This window comes from Diceros bicornis, chromosome 18 (assembly GCF_020826845.1).
Source record: "Diceros bicornis minor isolate mBicDic1 chromosome 18, mDicBic1.mat.cur, whole genome shotgun sequence".
Taxonomy (NCBI): Eukaryota; Metazoa; Chordata; class Mammalia; order Perissodactyla; family Rhinocerotidae; genus Diceros; species Diceros bicornis.
In genome coordinates, this window is record NC_080757.1 from 44,712,633 (window position 1) to 44,733,341 (window position 20,709).

Consider the following 20,709-nt stretch of genomic DNA (forward strand, 5'->3'; position numbering starts at 1 on the left):
ATGTGCAACTATGACATACAACTATCTACTGGGGCTTTGGGGGGAAAATAAATAAATAAATAAAATCTTAAAAAAAAAAAAAAAGTAGTTTGAGCCCTAGAAATCATCTAGTTCAATTCCCTCATTTTTATTAGAAATGTGGTTATATGATTAGCCCTACAGCTAGTTAGTAGCAGAGAAGGGTTAGATCTGAGGTCTTCTGGCCAATATTCTTCTCACTCCATCAATATGTGAAAGGGTAAGGAATAGGAAAATAAGGACAAATCAAGTTGACTGCCACCTTCGGCAACATCATCTGTGTATACTTAATAAATTCAAGTAGGAGCTACAACACAAAGCATTCCTAAAAAGCAAAAGCTACAAACAGACTAGTAATTCATTATACTCTGAAGTCTTCATTAACAAATTCAAGAGGGTTAACTTCCCCAGAAGGAAAGGAAAGTCACTACAATCAAGACAACCCAAAATTCAAATAACTTCTTCAGAACTGAACATCTAGTTTATTTTTATCCAACTCTGACCTGAAACAGACTTCAGAAGGCTATCAAACAAATAAAACATAGGTTAGTGTAAATTAAACCAGAAATAAAAACATGAAAATGAAACAAGCACAGGGATAACAAAATGAAGCCAAGAATGAGGCCTAAAAAAGGTACAATAAGCCCTACAAAGCTTGGCCCTAAACTTCCAAAAGTCAACAGGGAAACAGAAACCAAGTGAACAGCACAAATTATAGCATCTAGTTAATAAAAGCAGACTAAAAGCTTAGGAAAAAATATAATTATTCTTGGTTGCATCTCTTTCTCCCTGGGGTCCTTACAAAGAAGGCATTCTGTAATAGATGTATTTAATACATATAAAACAACATATATTTCAGGAGTCACAATGAAATGTTTTATGGGATTATTTTTATACTGACCCTTGAGATAAGCCTATAGTAACAGTTCAGAAAGAAAAAAAATTTTAAGGGAAGAGAGGTCTACATAATGTCCAGGTACCCAGAACGTTGCTGATCTAAGAACATGAACATTTAAGAGAATATACGGGGGTCCAGCCCAGTGGTGTAGTGGTTAAGTTCACGTGCTTCACTTTGGCATCCTGGGGTTCAGTGGTTTGGATCCCGGGGTGTGGACCTACACACCGCTCATCAAGCCATGCTGTGGCGGCGTCCCACATACAAAATAGAGGAAGACTGGCAACAGATGTTAGCTCAGGGCCAATCTTCCTCACCGAAAAAAAAAAAGAAAGTGAGCAAGAGAGAGAATATATGGAAAAAATTATTTTCTTAACAGCAAGTACTTGCTACAGAAGTTTATAAGCACAAGGGCCAAGAAAATGAAAACCAAATTCAGCAAAATGAGATATGGGTCCAGGAATTCATAACAAAATAGCAGAACAAAACTCTTAGAGAGAAAGAGGGGGAACATAAAGAAAAACTAAAGTGAGGAAGAGAGAGTACGCACACAACTACACGCACAAGCATGCACTCAACAGTTATATTACATACATACGAGATAACTAAATGCTTTTATTTCTACTTCTACAATTAAGAATATTAAGGTATTTATTGAAACATACAGCTTTCTTGCTAGTCCCTCAATCAAGAAGATGTTTCAATTCCCGCTTCTTCCACAGTGATGTCACTAAACAATAATATAGGTCAAACCTAATATAACGCAGAATTTCCAAAGAAGTAGCTACCTGTACCAAGACAGGAAGAGAGATAAAACATTTTAGGAAGATTTTCCAAAAAGAGCTTAAAATAAGAAAGCATAACAGTTTTAAAGCACACATAGGGCCAGCCCCGTGACTTAGCGGTTAAGTGCGCGTGCTCCACTGCTGGCAGCCTGGGTTCAGATCCCGGGCGCGCACCGACGCACTGCTTCTCTGGCCATGCTGAGGCCACATCCCACATACAGCAACTAGAAGGATGTGCAACTATGACATACAACTATTACTGGCGCTCTGGGGAAAAAATCAATCAATCAATCAATCAATCAATCAATCATCAAGCACACATAGGGGCCGGCCCCGTGGCTTAGCGGTTAAGTGCTCGCGCTCCGCTACTGGCGGCCCAGGTTCAGATCCCGGGCGCGCACCGATGCACTGCTTGTCCGGCCATGCTGAGGCAGCGTCCCACATACAGCAACTAGAAGGATGTGCAACTATGACATACAACTATCTACTGGGGCTTTGGCGAGAAAAAGAGAAATAAATAATAAAGCACACATAAAATCAATTAAACCAAAAATTAAACAAAAGGAAAACTTTTCTAACATGTCTCATCTAGCAATATAGAATTTACTAACTGTAAAGTCTAATACAACAATAAACATAAAATTTGCCAAAAATTCAACAACATAAAAATCAATCATTTGGCTACTACTAGGAAAGAAGAAAAAACACAAATGATTTCTTGGTGAAGACTTGTAATTTTCACAGAATCATTCACTTGTAATTTAAGTAACATCATTTAAAAACAATTCATTTCAACAGTCTCCTCTACCTAATGTCTTCATCATGGCTGCCTAGACTAAATCTAGCAACTTGATCTCCAGCAGAAGTACTTCAGCAAAGGAGTAAAGTATTAAACTTAAAAATTAAAACATTAATACTAAAGGCTACTGGAATGGAGAAAAAAGTTGAAATTCATCAGCTGGGTCAAGCTCCTGAAGAGTTAACTAACTTCTTATTCTAGGACTGAAGAATCATGAATGTGATTATGTGATTTTGGAGGGACTAATAAATCACAAAGAAAAGGCTTTTCAGTGTCCGAAGAACAACTTTTTTCTTTTTTAATCAAAGCAATGCCTCCACTATCACTTTCTGGCCCATTACTGAAAACCTTTAAAATACGCAGAAAGTCAACAGACACCTGGCTAAAATACCAGTCTTAGGAGTCAATCTGGTGACCTTGCTCATCAAGAACTTTAAAGTATTTATGCTTTACTGGTGGTTTTAATTTAAATCCAATTATATCACAATGTGCAAAAAGTATATTTACTTGACAGTACTTTTAGTGCCAAAATTTTCCTTACTTTCATACGATCTGATGCGTAGAAATTCAACTTTTTAAAGCATTATTTAGTTGACTTAACTGTAAAAGGATTCAACTAATTCCAAAAAATTTCCTAAAATGATCCCTTAGCTGTCCTTATACTTCACATCCTTCCCATTAGCAAACCATTATGTGAGAAGAACGCCCACAACTAAGTAGGGAGTGAATGGACTAAGAGGTCTTTTCAAATCACTAATAATCCCCAGAATAAGAAAAGTTCTCTTAGGTATTCTGATTTCACTGAATTGCAACAGTTACCCACAACATTACAAAACTTAGAAATGTTTTCAATACAATGTATCCTGAAAACAATAAGCTTATAGATAGATGTTCTTTTTCTCAAATACACAAAATAAGTACATGAAATAAAATGCTTCAACTACAGTATTTGTTATGTGCAATTACTCCTAAATACCAAATATTCAACGTTAACCAAGATTTTTTTAAAGCAGTGGTTTATGCAGCAAAGTCAGTGGGGATAATGCCACAAATACTGGCAAGCTGATTTAAGCTACTAATCCATTTAAGGAAAGACAACTATGTTACAGCAGTAGCAAGCCTCTGAAATATATCTGCTTTAGATGTGAATATAGAAGTGGACTCTTTTTTTGTGTGTGTGAGGAAGATCAGCCCTGAGCTAACATCCGTGCTAATCCTCCTCTTTTTGCTGAGGAAGAGCGGCTCTGAGCTAACATCTATTGTCAATCCTCCTCCTTTTTTTCCCCCCAAAGCCCCAGTAGATAGTTGTATGTCATAGTTGCACATCTTTCTAGTTGCTGTATGTGGGATGCGGCCTCAGCATGGCCAGAGAAGTGGTGCGTCGGTGCGCGCCTGGGATCCAAACCCGGGCCGCCAGTAGCGGAGCGCGCGCACCTAACCGCTAAGCCACGAGGCCAGCCCCCTAGAAGTGGACTCTTGAGCATAGTAAACTAACAAATGGTAATGGAGCTAGGTTTACAAGGAAGAAATTCAGCAAAATTATCTAGACTTTTGCTCTCATAATAGAAACATAAACCAAAATTTATGTTTCAGCTACACAGTGTTATCCATACGGATAATATAACAAAACCGAAAAAAAGGGAAATTTACTTAAGCTTAAAAGTATGGCCTTCTCAAAGAAGTCTCCAGTGAAAATCTTAGTCATCTTTTTACTACAGACAAGGAAAAACCAATTATTCAAACATATCCACCTATTTCAGCCTTCTCTAGTAATCCAACCTTTACAACATCCCTACCCAAAGAGGAAATGAAAGAGGATCTATTAGTCAAGTCTCCTGCCCTTCTTTTCCAACTTCTCATAATTCTCTCTCGCCTAAGCCTAACATTTATAAGTAGATAAATGTGGACTGATTTATCTTTAAGGAGATATACAGTACTACTGCCTTGTTTATCTGTAAGGAGCCGAACACAGGATTAGAAGGGAAGAACATGAGCAAAGCACCTCTGGTTCCACCATGGCAATGTGGAGTGCCACGCAAAGCTTTCATAGAATTTTCCTCAAACCAACAGATTTGGAAAAAACTAGTAAGAATTTATCCCAAATATGTCAACACATTTAACTTATCCGAGAGAAAATAAAATCGAAATCTGATAAAGATGGGCTGTTTTAGGAAGAGAATTAACTTGTGAAAGAGGAATTGTGCTTGGAGGTAACCCATAAAATACTCTGAAGCATTTTCTGATCATTAGTCCTTAAAATGTAAGGAAATCTCAACCATTAAAATTGAAGACTGGGTACATTCTCTGCTGAAAGCTCAATTAAAAGCAACTATAAATTCCAGCGACGTTAACTTAGGTCAACTAAACTTCTGTCCCCATTTACTACTAACAAAATCTTAAGTCAAGCCATAGAAACTTACAAATATAGCCTACATACAGTTTCAAAAGAAATCTATTCACTCTGAAAGAAGTATGGGTACAGTTTTACAAATAGGATATCTTCCAGTTTTTTCCTAATAAGATTTCAAAAGGAAATTAGCAGCTTTTAGCCTACAGCAACACTATACCAGAAATACCTTTCATTTCTTCACTAGCAGGTATATGTACCCACCTATGTACAATCAGGAAAAAGACAAACGGAATTTAGGCACCTATATACAAAAAATCCCATTCTCCCCGTGACAGGAATTCACCAAGTCTTTTCCCTCTGTTCCAACATTTCTCAAGAATGGCATTATGCATGGTTCTACTCACAGGGGTACGTGGCGCTGCTCAGGATCAGCCCTGGTCAGTTCTTCCTCTTCAATATCAGACTCTCCTCCTGAACTACTGTCAGTGACATCTGAATCAAATGCTTGTTCACTGCACCTCAAGTTGGCTATACCACTAGCTGTAAATCTCTCCAATTCTTCTGAAATTGAATCACTTTTCAGGAAGTTGCTAAGTCCCTCTGAAGTGGTGGTCTCACTGGCAGCTTTTCTTAATGCAGCTTCAGCCTTTCGAGTTAGCATTAACTGGCTCCGGGGCCTCAAGGATTCCAAGTTTGGCAGTTTGCTCAAAGTTTTCTCTAAAAATCCACCCAGCTGATGCTGTATATGCCTCTCCACCTGCTTGGCTTGCACAACCTGTAAGCGCTTCTGTAACCTGCGGGCACGGCTCTCAATATCAGCCTGCCGCCGCAATAAAGCTGTTATCCTTGTGTCAGAATCTAAAGCACTGAAACGAATGGAAGACGGGGGGGACTTTTTACCCTCTAACTTGACAGCCCCCAAGTTAGAACTGGAGTCTGTGCCAGGTGATAACCTACTGCCTCCTTGAAGTGCTGGCTGTTCCATGGAATTTACAGAAGATTTGTTTGCAGTGCTATTATTGCTAAATATAGTTGTGTGTTCTACATCAAGGCTTCTATGTGGAAGAGTGCAATTGGTCATACCCCTCTTCAAGTCCCCAGATTCAGATGCCACCACTTCATCCCCCTGAAGAGAAGATGAAGTGAGAGCTCGTTTTCCCCCACTGAGAGGACTGGAATTGTCATGATCAGAATGTGTTGAACTTTTAGTCAATTTCTTAGCCAACCCATTTACAGGTGCTTGTGGCAGAGCTGTCTGACCACTCGTATTCATGGTTCTAAGATTTTCTAAGGAAAACTCCAAAACTGGCTGTCTCCCCAACAGCTCAGTTCGGAGTTCATAGGACTGAGATAAGAGAGGGTGAGATTTAAGGACTGTCTGCTTGCTGAAGACACCTTGCAATTTCAACGACTCCTTTGAGGGAACAGACGTTACATCGGAGCAGAGATAAGATGCCACCAGAGGTTGCAGCTTTCCCAAGTCTTCCTTGGTAGGATTATTTCGGAAGTCTAAACTAGGATCCTCTGCAGCAATGGCTTTTCTTTTGGTTCCGTTGGCAGCAATAAGGATGTTGGCGTTGCCGTTATTTTCGGCACTGCCAGGGGACAAAGTGGAGGATGGGGGAGCCAGTTTGAACCGGATATGGTGTGCTTCAGCTGCTGCGTCAGTGAGAGCGGGCGCCATCGCAGCCATTCAGCACAGAGAGACAGGAAGTCCAGCCTCTCTCGGTGCCGAGGCCAGGTCCACGGCCCCTTACTGCCTCCCCAGAGAATAGACTAGAAGAGAAAGAAGAAAAGGAAGTTAGAAATACAAACATATTAAAAAACAACACACGTTTTTAATACAAACACTACTTGAGGCTGTTACCCACACTCTGCCTCCAGAAAAAAAACACTCTAACCATTCTAGAGACTAGAATATCCTTCATGGAGGGGAAATGGGCAAGGAAAGACAATCCCTGCACAAGAGAAAGAATTCCACCCTTCTTTTTTCCTCATTTGTTACCATAGATTGAAAGTAGCCAAAACAGAAGTTCCATTCTTTTTTCTTTTTTTTTTTTTTGTGAAGACGACCAGCCCTGAGCCAACAGCCATGCCAATCCTCCTCTTTTTTGCTGAGGAAGACTGGCCCTGGGCTAACATCCGTGCCCATGTTCCTCCACTCCATATAGGACGCTGCCACAGCGTGGCCTGACAAGCAGTGCGTCGGTGCGCGCCAGGATCCAAACCCAGGCCGCCAGCAGTGGAGCACGAGTACTCAACCACTACGTCACGGGGCCAGCCCCCAGAAGTTCCATTCTGAGAGAACTGCAGATTATTAACGTCAAATCGTCTGCATTTAAAAGAAAATTCTCTTTAAAACTTCTTGAAATTAGTGGATTTAAAGCAAATGTATCAAACTAAACACTTAGCAATTAAACAGGAAAGAATTAGTAAGGAATTCTCTTATCCCTACCAAAAAGTTTGTATACCAAATGTCACAGGTCTGTGCATTTTTCTGGCCAGAGAATCCAGTGTTCATTAGCTTCAAACTTCTCTGCAAGACAGATCATACTACAAGCTTAACTGGATCACACCGGTAATATAAGTTTGCTTCATCAGTTTTCTTTCACTGTCCTCAGCACAATCCACCTCTCAAATTAATTGCCCAATGTGTCTCTTTTTCCCTTTACCCCAAACAAAACTTCTTGAAAGGGTAGTATAAATAACCTCTGCACTCCTAACTCTTCTATAATCTGGCTTCTATGCCCACTGCTCTGGCAAAGGTCACCAGTAATCTTATTATCAAATTCAATGGTCAAGTCTCAGTTCCCATTCTATTTGATTTCTCTGAAGCATTAGGTAGCGCTGACCACCCCATTCTTGAAATTTTCCTTTCCTGATGTCCTTGACACCAAGGGTCCTTCTCCTTCCCTCTTTTCTCTCAACTCACGTCCTTGGCAACAACCACTAGTATGGTGAGGCCTCCTAACGCTGAGAAGAACTTGCTGAGCTGCACTAATCAACATTTCCACCTCTATGGTCCTCAAGCTCCCCAAAACTCAAAATTCACTTTCTTCTTCCAACACACTTACTCCTCATCCTGTTTTATTACCTCAGGTAATGGCATTGCTTTCATTTAGTAACCCAAGCTAAAAACCTCAGTCATTTGCCTTTTCTTCATCGCCTTTGGTTTATTTGGTCTGGGAGCAAAAGGAAATCCATGTAATGAACTAAGCCAGCTGTTCTTAAAGTGTGGTCTATGGACTTCTTGGGAGTTCAAAGACCATTTCACCGGTCCACAAGATCACAGCTATTTTCATAGTAATACTAAAATGTTATTTGCCTTTTTTCACTGTGCTGACATTTGCAATGAGGATGCAAAAACAAGGCTGAGCAAAACTGCTGGTACCTTAGCACAAATCAAGGCAGAGGCACCAAACTGTACTAATAGTCACTGGTTGTTGTATTCTTAAATCTTAAAAAAAAAAAAAAATTAGTTCCACTTAATGTCCTTGATGAAATTATAACAATTACGAATTTTATTAAATCTCCACTCTTGAGTATATGTTTTTAAAATATTCTGTGTGATGAAAGGGAAAAGTACGCACAAAGCACTTCTGCTTTAAGAAGTCTGAGAAAAAGCACTCACAACTGAGTTGCAAGGTGAACTAGAAGCTTTTCTGATGGAACATTATTTTTACTTGGCAGAATGACTGACAAACTACGGTTATTCAGACTTGAGTAGTTAGCACACATTTTCTCAAAAATGACCAAAGTAAACCTGTCACTTCAAGGAAAACCACTGACGAGGTTTGTTGCCAATGACAAAATCTGAGTTTTCAAGAAAAAATAACTATTTTGAAAACCTGTATCCACCACCATGAGCTTAAACATTTTCCCAACACTTAAAAAGCCATTTCTGATTAGATTACTGCTGATATTAAATGAATGTGAATTTTTGATACCATATAAATGAAATGTGTCAACATTTGGAAGATCTGCCTAACTCAGTGAATGACCAAATGACCAATGCATGTTAGAAACTCACGCATGGGTAAAACCAAGTACAAGACAGACCAATGGATTTTAATGTAATAGAGTACAAAAAGATCACTGACAGTTTTAGATTCCACATTGGAACAAATCTTTATGAAACTACTACTTGTACTGTCAAAGAATATCCACACATCTGAAAAGGCTATTAAAATACTCTTCTCTTTTCCAACCACATATCTGTGTGAGGCCAGATCGTCTTTATATACTTCAACCAAAACAACGTACTACAATAGAATGAATGCAGAAGCAGATATGAAAATTCAGCTGTTTTCTATTAAGCCAGACATCAGAAAGATTTGCAAAAATGTAAAACAATACCATTCACTAAATTTTTTTTGTTCTGGTAAAAGTTCTTTTCATAGTATGTAACAAGTTTGTTATTTTAAAATGAATCAGTAAATAATTATTTTTAAAATTTCTCCAAGTTTCTAATACATCAGCTACTGATGATAACCCATAAAAGCTCTTCATGGTTCTCAATATTTTCTAAGAGTGAAAAGGTGCCTTGAGACCAAAATGTTTGCGAATCACAGAACTAAAGCAATCTCTTCCCCCCTCAAAAAAAAAGAGGGCAATTTCCAATTTGGTCAAATGTTTTTTATCTTTAGATCAATACCAACATGGTAGGCCCCACAGGACTACACTAAGATTCTTTATTGTATGACAATTCAAATCATTAATATCAAAATATTTAAGTAAATGACAAAACATCCATACAAATACCAATACACACAAAATAAATGCGTTTATTGCTCTATATAATTGCCAAACGTTTCTTGTTCTAAGATTGTATTTTAATGAACATCCCATGAAATAACTAGATTTCTGGGGTTTACAAAGTTTTATCCTTATGGACTTCCTGGCATATAGCATTCTGTGTGACAAATTGTTCTATGTCCACTTTTCCTATTTCTGATTTAAAATTTAATCGTAATTCCTAATACAGCATAAACAGTTGTGTCATAGCCCAATTGACAGACGAACCAATGTAAGTTATTTGTTCAGAATACACTGAGTCAGTTTTATAAAACAAAAGCATTTTCTCCCATAAACAAAAATCACTCAGATATTTCCCATCAATTCAATCTCCTCTTCTTTTGAATTGATATCAAGACACAGTTGATACTAGCAATGCAAAGAGGCATATTATCAGTGCCAGATGATTAATACAACATGTAAGAAGAGTAGTTGTAGTCTACTACCCAAGGGCACTACAGTTAAGTCTCAGCAGTGGCAGGAAAGAGCCTCTCTCTGGGGACCAAGGCAAGGACACAGATGTTACACAGCTTATACAAAACTTAGGAAAACCCAGGCTCACCCAGCACACATAAAAAGGGGTTCATAATTAACATTACACCACAGAAGGTACTTAAGCAGTAAACATTCCAAAGTTATTTTAGAATCATTCAATCCTTTAAAAATTTAAAGAAAAATTAGATTTAGACTTAAAAGTCTGCTGGCTCAAATCCCATCTCTCTCAAAAAGACTTCTCTGACCCTCTGAAAGTACATCTGTGAATGTGACATTAATCACATAGATCTCAAAGGCAAGAGTTTATTTTGTTTGCACACTCTCTCCTTGCTCTCAATATCCCCACAGGCTGCTCTGCAGAGCAGTTACCTAAATAATAAATAAGGAGGAGAGATAAATAAAATAAATAAATAAATAAAATGAAATGAAAATAAATAAAAAGGAGAGAAGGGGGAAAAGCGACCTCTTCAGAAGAATTCCATTCCTAACTCCTAAATCTTTATCGTTCTATACCAAAACAACAGTACCGTTAAAAAAAAAAAAAAAAAAGATTGAAATTGACAGCCTTCTCCCTTTACTGACTTGAAATGCTACGCTGAGATTCAGTATTACCAGAATTCCATTCCTAACTCCTAAATCTTTCTATACCAAAACAACGCTACTGTTAAAAAAAATACTGAAATTGACAGCCTTATCCCTTAATTGACTTGAAATGCTATGCTGTGATTCAATATTACCCCTACAGGCACTCACAGATGAGGGGAGAAGGTCACATCCTAGCTCCACTCTGATTTAAATTATTTTACTATCCTGTTCCCTCAATTTCCTCACATGTGCAAATAACAGAGCCTACCTAACAAGGCCGCTGTGATGATTAAATAAAATACTTTCAATTACTTAGCCTAGTGCTTGGCACAAACATCCACTATCTGCACTATTATTATAACCTATAGACAAAAAGCAAGTATAAAAAAGAATAAATTTTGATAAGACTTCTTGAAAACAGTTTTATTTATTTATTTTTTTGTGAGGAAGATCAGCCCTGAGCTAACATCCGTGCTAATCCTCCTCTTCTTGCTGAGGAAGACGGGCTCTGAGCTAACATTTATTGCCAACCCTCCTCTTTTTTTTTCACCCCCCCCCCCCCCGCAAAGCCCCAGTAGATAGTTGTATGTCATAGTTGCACGTCCTTCTAGCTGCTGTATGTGGGACGCGGTCTCAGCATGGTCAGAGAAGCGGTGCGTCTGTGCGCGCCCGGGATCCCAACCCAGGCGGCCAGTAGCAGAGCGTGCGCTCTTAACCGCTAAGCCACGGGGCCGGCCCTTGATAAGACTTGTTAATGCACAGGAAAAACATAAAGCAAATAATTCTCTAAAACATTACTGTACTTGAGGACTCATGCACACAGAAAAAAGAAAACACATACCAAAAAACTGGGCATGGAAAATCTAGTTAGCACTCAACATTAGCTATAATTGCCATAAACCACTACCTAAGCTTAGGACTTTTTTTTTTAATATTCTCACTATATGTCCAGATTTACTTTTATTTTAATATTTCATGTTGCTTACAATAAATATAAATAATAAAAAGCAAACCAAATGCTCAATTTAAATTATGAAATATCCACACAATGAATTATTATGCAACCATAAATGATAACAATGCAGAGCTATATTTACTGACATGAAAAAGTGCCTGCTTCACTGTTAAATGAAAAAGTTTTTATAAAACAAAACATACTATGACTTTGTTTTTGTTTAAAAAAGTAGGTGGTAAGATTCTTTTGTATTTTGTTTTCTGGTTTATGTAATGTCTCCACCATAAACACCTATTACTTGTATAATACAAGAGAAGGAAGCAAAAAGAAAATAATGCAAATTCTTGAAGAGCCAATAAGGCAAAATATCACGATAACGTTCTTAAATGTAATGTACTGAGCAAAACGTTGATTAAAACAATGATTCCCATCCCACTTGAATCCCAAAAGCTTCAATCTTCAATAATTTAAAAAGCACAGAAAGACTGTCAAGCAGTTTGACAAAAAGAGTACAACAGCTTATAATAAATCACCTTTCTCCAAAGAATACAAAGCATTAAAAGCTATAATTAACTTATTAATCCTCATAACAACCTGGGCAGTAGGTTTTGGGCTGGGATTATAATTTCCAATTTACTAGTGGGGACAGATAATAAAGTTATATTGTACATTCAGAATAAAGAAACCTAAAATATCCCAACTTTTAGTTCATCTAATAAACCACAATCTGACAAACAAATACAGATGGAGCTAATGTACCTGCTGTCACCGACATAAATTAAGATTCTGCAGTAAGCTTGCAGAGACAAAAGAGAGGAGCCATCTAATCAAGGTCCTTTAAAGGGCTATAAAAGGTTGGGCTAGGTAATTAAGGGTTTCCCTCTCAGTTCCAAGGAAGCATTTTGGGGACTGGAAGATGTCAAATGGGTTCAGCTGGCAAACACATTCGCGAAAAATTTCCCCGATGGAGATTCACAATGCACTTCATCATACTGAATGCTCAAATGTTTGCCTTTACCAAATTTATTTAACAAATAAACACCTTTTTTCCCATCACACCTATTAATATCTTGCAGAACACTGTTCTGAGGGATACAAGTTGGTACGAAGTTCAAATATGTGACACCTCTAGGGTCCCTTCCTATGCTTACGATTCTATTATTCTAAATTGCAATATAAGTTAAAGGGCAAACTTCCACCTAACACAAGTAGCACTTGGGAAGCACAAATATACCCCTTGGGCACAGTTTCTCACCCTTAGTACTACTGACATCTTGTACCGAATAACTTTTTGGGTTTTTCTTTTTTTTTGGCGGGGCGGAGGGGTCTCTCCTGTGCACTGTAGGACATTTAGCAGCATCCCTGGCCTCCACCCACTGGATGCCAGTAGCACCCTCCTACAAATTATGACAACCAAGAATGCTTCAACATGTCAAATGTCACGCGGGGCAAAAGCACCTCCCAACTGAGAACCACTGCCTAGACATACAGACTCTCTCTCTATATATATGTATATTCTTTCCAGAAAGCAAAACATATCCAGCTGCTTCAAAAAACTGCAAGTCAGAACTAACTCCACATCTACAGATGAAAACCTTGCCTTATTCCTTGTAAATTTCCAGGACAGGACTTCAGGTATACAATAATCATCTGGCAGCATCCTCCTGGCAAAAATGCTGATAAACGGCAGAAACCCAAGGGGAAAGGTTTGGCCATTTGGCTGGCTAACAACCGCACTTTCACTGAAAACAGAAGCAAAAATCAGATAGGGAAGAAAAGTTTGCCCATAATGTGGCTTCTAGTAACCTCTTTCCCACCATTACCGCATTACTCTGCATAAAGGAAAGAAAGAAATAGGAGGAGAAAGGATGGTTGGGGAAGTGTCGGTGAAGTTGTCAAAATTTCAGCTGAAACTTGAAATCTATCTAAAATTTCATTAAGTAAAAGGCTAGGGCAAGAGAATGGTAACGTGGCATTCCAGTAAAAGGAAATGGCATGGGAAAAGGCAAGTCTGTGGGAAAACAGGACATCCTGGAGATTAAAAGAAATGCTCAATTTGCTTGAAATATAAAGCATATTTTAATAAAGAAAGCAGTATAGAAAAAGGTGGAAAGGCAGTTTGAAGCCAGATCATTAATGGACAATCTTGAATAGCTAGCCTTTACTCAGATTTACAGGCAGGAGAACATCATTAAAGGTTTTTCAAATGGGAAGCGACACATCAAAACTGTGCTTTAGGGGGCTGGCCCCATGGCTTTGCAGTTAAGTGTGCGCGCTCCGCTACTGGCGGCCTGTGTTCAGATCCCGGGCGCGCACTGACGCACCGCTTGTCTGGCCATGCTGAGGCGGCGTCCCACATACAGCAACCAGAAGGATGTGCAACTATGACATACAACTATCTACTGAGGCTTTGGGGAGAAAAAGGGAAAAAAAAGAAGGATTGGCAATAGATGTCAGCTCAGGGCCGGTCTTCCTCAGCAAAAAGAGGAGGATTGGCACGGATGTTAGCTCAGGGCTGATCTTCATCACAAAAAACAAAAACAAAAACTATGCTTTAGAGAGACCAGTTGGGTAAGATGGATTAAATAAGAAAGTGAAAAGGCAAAGACCAATGAAGAGGCTACTGCAATAACCCAGACAGGATGAAGAACCTCAACTAAGGTGGTCATCAAAGTAGAATGGTCAGTCTCCTCCAAGCTTAAATCCAGAAACCGGAAAGGGCTAGAGTCTGCAGAAGGGCCAAATAAGTGACACAAACAGAAAATGTGTCAAGGTTCTTAAAGAGTGGAGAGAAGGCTCTCTTTTCCGTCATAACTCATCTCCTTTATGATGAAATCCTTCTAGTTATTTCTCACAAAGCTCTTCTGGTTTGGTATATCCTCTCTATTCCTAACACTACCAACCCAAACCCAGGCCAATTCCTCATCAGCTCTCATTAAAATTATCATACCAGCTTCCTGACTAATGCTTCAGTCCTCCAATCTATTCCATACCTTTTTATCACCTCACTTCTCTAGAATAGCTAGAATAGAATAATAGAATAGCTCTTGCTTCACGACTCTAAATTCTCTAAGATGAAACTTAAAACAATATCAGAGCAAGGGTACCTGACGGCATGGACCTAGAACTCCCCCCAGATTACCAACTCCATAACCTCTGCCTATGCTGCTGCTTCTACCTGGCCCTTCTACCCCTTAGGCCCAAAACTTAATTAATCCTTCAATACACAGCATCTTCACAAAAACTTTTCCAGACTATTCAGATTGACATTGCTTTCTTCCTGCTTTAATTGTACAATGCACTTAAAGTCACCATCACTCAATTCAAATTATCAGCATGTTCCCTAATTACTGTCAATTTATTAATTCTATTTCCAAGACAGGCAAAGTTCCTTAGAATCCTTCTTTTGTATGTTCACTGGCTTTATCTAGAGCTTGGTACACAGTAAGCACCTACCACCTGGGCTAGAGTAGTCAAAAGACTTGGTGAGGTAGGTCTTCAAGTATAAGTAAGATTTTGCTAAGCAAAGGTGAAGAAATTCTAATCAAGAAACTGACACAATCAAAATAATGCAGAAGAATTTGGGAGACGACCCACAGAACTTAGATGAACCAACTGGTACATGCACAGCTTCTCCAACTGGTACATGTACAGCTTCTCAAGAAGAGGAAGAGAGGAAGAAAGCTGCTATGTAGTGATCTGCGATGAAGTGCTGAAAGCTACATTATAGGACACACTGGAAAGTATTTCTTTTACATGCAGACAAATGCAAGATTTGTTATGGAATACAATAGGGAGTGGGAGGCAAATTTTTTATTATAAAACAAAGAAATAAAGTGGACCTCACCACCCCAGTCCCTAACACTTTCTTATGCCAACAGGGCTTCTTAACTAAAAAAGTTTTATAATTACTAAGGGAATCACAGCTCTGACTGGAGGATAGGTTATCATCATCCCTGCTGTTCACTAACATTAATTGACCTTTTACTATGTCAATCACCAGGCAAAGTGTTTTTACACATATGTTCTCAATTAATCTTCACAATAACACTATAAGGCAAGTACTCTTACTCTCATTTTATAGGTGAGGAAACGATGTTCAGAAGTTAAGTAATGTGCTCAAGATCACACAACTACTAGGGCCGGCCCCATGGCTTAGCGGTTAAGTGCACGCACTCCGCTGCTGGCGGCCCAGGTTCGGATCCCGGCTGCGCACCGACGCACCGCTTCTCAGGCCATGCTGGGGCCACGTCCCACATACAGCAACTAGAAGGATATGCAGCTATGATATACAGCTATCTACTGGGGCTTTTGGGGGAAAATAAATAAATAAAATCTTAAGATCACACAACTACTAAGCTGCAGAGGCAAGATTCCAATTCAAATCTCTAACTCCAAAGCCATGCTCTTAACTACTACACTAGGTAGTTTAAAGCTAGGTTTAAACAGGAAGGACCTTAACTGCCAGATATTAGATTTCAAATTTTAGTCTTTAGAGGGAAGTCAATGAGGGAATACCAACTGACTATCTCCAATCAACATTTTATTAAAATGCCTACAGCATCCAAAGCACCACACTAACTGCCTACAAGGATTCAAAGCACCACAGTAAGAGTCTACAAGGATGACAAGGACCAATAAAGACAGACACTACTGTCAGGGAATGGGGGGGGGGGCACATCAAGGAACTCTTACACAGGCTGAGTGGGTGGGGTCAGAGAAGGCCTCCCAGAGGAAACAACATCTAAGTTGAAACCTAAAGAATAAGTCGAGTCTAGCATCGTCCATACAGCTACTTCACACATCCCATAATGAAAACCCATTCCCTGCCCCCAACACCAAATCCAAAACCCATTTCTGCATCTCAACATTCTCTATGTGAATGAATCCTGATCCCAATCACTGATTTACCATCTCTCACAGATATCTCATCTGAACATATACTAATGCCAGAAAAGAATTACAGAAAGTCTACAGGAGTTCATGGTCTAATGTTGGAGACACTAAGAATTATAGCAGTTTCATTAATGCCCAAGATAAGATAGAAATTAGGTGCGAAGGCAAGCCAAGACGATAAAGCACTGTGTTTTGCCTCAAAGGGTCAAGGAAGGCTTCCAGAAAGAGATGACATTCTGGCTGACTTTTGAAGGCTGAATAGGGAGGATTCAATAGGTAGAATGACAGGCACATTCACTCCATCCTTAATGCCACTGCCTTAGTTCAGAGCCTTATTATGTACTACAGTAACCCAGGCAGTAATAATCTCCCAACTGTTCTTCTTTCTTCCTGTCTCAGCAAGCCTTCAATCTAGCGTCCACTACCAAAATGATTACTAGAAAGGAAGACGCGAGAGAAGGTGGGGGAGAACATTAATCTGACCATGTTGTGCTCCTGCTTAAAATCCTTCAGTGACTCTAGGGTAATGAAGAATCCAAACTCCCCACAGAGCATATACCTGTGCCCCCTTTTTACACTCAGCCTCATCTCCAACCTGTCCCCACTCCAGCCACCTGAATCTTATTTATAATTCTAGGCTCTTCCGTGCCCTTGCATCTTTGCTCATGTTCATCTTTTTTGTCAAGGTTCAGCTCCAAGGTCACATATTCTTTCAAGTATTCCCCATTCATGCCAGGTTGAGTTAGGGGTTCCTTCCTCTCTAGGGTCTTATCTGCACTCCCATGACAACCTGGGCAATAGCTCATAATGAAAGATAAACTCCCAATTTTGTCTGTCTCCTCCTTCCCTAGATTGTATACTTCTTAAAAGGGGGGTTCCAGCTTGTTTTATCTCTATCCCCTACATGTAGCACTGCGCCTGGCAGACAGTGGACCAATACATGTTAGTTAACCTGAGCATTCTATGTTGAATGCATCAGCTGTAGATCCATTATGAAGTTAACGAGGATGTCTGATCATAAAGTGATAACGTAAGAGGAAGCAGGTATCAACTGACTCTGAATGAGGCAGACTTTATCTACCTCAAGTTCCAATCATTTACATTGCCAAGCACCTGCACTCAGACTGAGAAACTTTTTAACTGCACTTTTTTAAAACTATTACATTTGGTTACATAAGCCTTTTGAAGGCAATAACTATCAAAATTTTAACTGCAATTACCCAAACTTTTACCCAGCAACTGCACTTCTAGGAACCCATCCAACAGAAATATTTTCATAGATGGATAAAGATGTATGCACATTTCTTTCATGGAAGACTTGTAAAAAAAAAAAAAACCACCCTAAACTTATATATCAAAATATTTATTGGTGTTTATCCTATTTTCACCCTATCACTGACTTCAAATTTCCTAGCAGTCTAGCTCACAAAAGGCCAAAGAGGGAAAAAATGTACTTTTATCTCATTTCTTTCTAACAAACTCTAATACAAGTATTTCTGAACAATCCTAAAATCGGAGGCTTCTTGAAGGGTCCAAGCAATTCAAAAAGAAATAGGTTGGGGGGGGGGTCGACTAAATTCCACAGATCTCACTGAAACCTACCTTATCTCTTTAAAGTATTGAATTAATGATAAAAAAAATTAATTCTTCCAACGCCAGGGAAATGTTCAAGTTTATACTAACATCTTTCTTTCATCCCCTTGAGAAGCCAAAGCGGAAACTAGGAGGTAAGCAGTAAATCAGTAACTACAAAAACCAGCAGTCCATTTTTTTTGATATACGCTTAAGGTGTTCAAACATCCTCAGTTCCCCCATGGTAATATATGTACAGTTTAATGAAACTTTCCTGACAGTTCAACTTACCAGACTACTATTTCTAAAAAGCCTCTATACTAACAGACATCAGAAACTAAACTAATTAGCTTTTCGCCTCTATCCCTTCACACCCTCCTCTGGTGGAGGTGCTAATAAGCAGTGACAAAAGCCAAATAGCAGGTAGCAAAAGAAAGCCTGGATATCAGTTTTTAGCAATTTTTGGTTTAACATCCTAACAACAAAATTGTTATCGTTTTTATTCCCTAACACTTCCCTTCCAACTGAATTTAACCAGATCTGACCTAAAGCTGCTCCCTTTTTAAAAAGAAATTAAAAGGTAAGGGACTCCATTAACATTGATGCCACTCAAGCAACTTTTTCCAAACAAGGGCAGAATCTGCTGTACTTAAAATTCAGAGTGAGATCTCATTTGGGATTCCTGGTTCAAGTAACAAGAACCAAAGTTTTTGATAACATTTAGATAAAACTGCACTGAATTTACCTCCACCCTACATTTCCTGATTCGCAAAAGCTTGGGGAAAAACTGTAATTCTAAAAAAATTAGAACTAGAGGGAAAAAAGCCAACTTTACAGTCAACAACAATAAAACATATAGCTAAATAATTCTCAGCTAATTAATTCCCTAGTAGGCTAGGGCATTCAAACGTTAAAATTTTATGGAGCTAGCTTAAAATCTTGGAAAAGCAAAGCTTGCATAAAGTAACATTTATTAAGCAGCTATTATTTGCCAGACACTACTACCCAACAGAGGAATAAGAATTTAAAAGGTCTCCACCTTGAAGGGCCTCTTGGTATAAAGGTTTAAAATATTCATATACAAATATTTCTTTCAGACTATTCAAGTTGTGTTCCCTACTTTGAAGCAGGTTTCCTCATATTCTACCTTTTAGCTTTATCTTTATTCTATCAAAGACAAGAAAAAGCTTAACATAAAGAAAGAAAAATATCTATTTCAGTCCTTCTTGGAGTCCAGGCTTTTTGATAAATCACACCTATTGGCTTATTTTCTCCTATACATTTTACCCACATCCTAAAAGACAAGCACATGGCATAATGTAGGAACAAACGATAACTGAACTAATAACATTATTAACAACTCTACCAACCATACAGACTGGTCTTTTCCTATGGACCCACAATTCTCCCCACAATCTGCAAGTGACACTCAAGGATACCACTTAACCTCCCACCACTTCTCGTGGCCTTCGAATGTTGGTGACCTCTAGTACAGTGGGATATTTGTCTTTTCTAATTCATATTGTCTTCTCTAACCATCAGTGTGGTTCACTGAGTCTTGATCTCACACTTCGGGGAATGGGAAGTGCTGATGAAAGAGTCTTATTTTGTGTTATGAATTTACACTCTGGAAAGAATATTTTTGCATGACTTTCAGTACGCCTAGAGGCGAATATGCAATTTATTAGGATAGAAACTATTACTTAAACATAAATCTTCAGAAGCAACATGAAGACTCAAAAACCAGTCTCCATATAGATTTCTAAGAAATAGTTAAATTCCTATTTTAGGGAAAGGACATGGTCCAAGTACTCTCTGCACTGCAGGCCAGGTGTTTAGGGCCATTCTATTTGAGACACCTGCATTGTACTCCTTCATAAAGTGGTTAAGTAAAAGGGCACTAATGTAAAATATGCTTCCTGAGACCTGGAACAGTTTAACCCATCAAGGCAGAAACTTACTCAAAGTAGAGAAAGAGAGCAAAGAAAAGGTGCTTTAAAACTCTAAATAAACTACTCGATGAGTTTTGCTCTGAGGTAATCAACGGAAGACCACATACTTAGTCTGCACTAGTCTCTCCTTTCCTAACTCAAGGGAATGAAGAGATCCTTTGGAAAATAAAAAATCAATTAATTTAAAAAATCTGTCTCTCTGCAGGAAGTCAATTGCTGTGTCCTAATGGTCTCAACAAGAAAAAATAACCCCTACCAAACTCCCCAAGGAAGCTAACTAAATATAAGAGGAATAAGCATTACTCTTTAAATGCAGTATTTTCAATTACTGTTTAGAAAATTCCATATGGATTAGTACGATTTTTTTTACAACATTTCAAAATTGCTTTTCTAGTATAACAAAGTAACTAAGCCTTACCCACCACCACAAAAGTTCCTAACTAGAACCACTCAATACTAGAATACCTTCCCAAAGCCTCATCAACAAACCTAACGGCCCTATGTTTACAGATTACATGAGTCAGGTTATATCAAACAGAACAAATCTAAAACTTGCTATTCACTTTAAAATACAATTAAAGTCTGTGGTCAACCCAATAAAATCCACAGGATG

General features: G+C 38.7%; 1 protein-coding gene across 7 annotated transcripts in view; it reads right to left on the reverse strand.

Annotated features, from left to right (window-relative positions):
* Positions 1–20,709, reverse strand: part of KANSL1 (KAT8 regulatory NSL complex subunit 1) — a 188,748-nt gene that overhangs the window by 137,804 nt on the left and 30,235 nt on the right. For all 7 annotated transcript variants that reach the window (XM_058561274.1, XM_058561269.1, XM_058561271.1 and 4 more), the window contains one exon: positions 5,252–6,623. In XM_058561274.1, coding sequence (XP_058417257.1) covers positions 5,252–6,540 — 1,289 coding nt within the window. In that variant the 5' untranslated portion in view covers positions 6,541–6,623. The remainder of the gene's footprint in view (positions 1–5,251; positions 6,624–20,709) is intronic.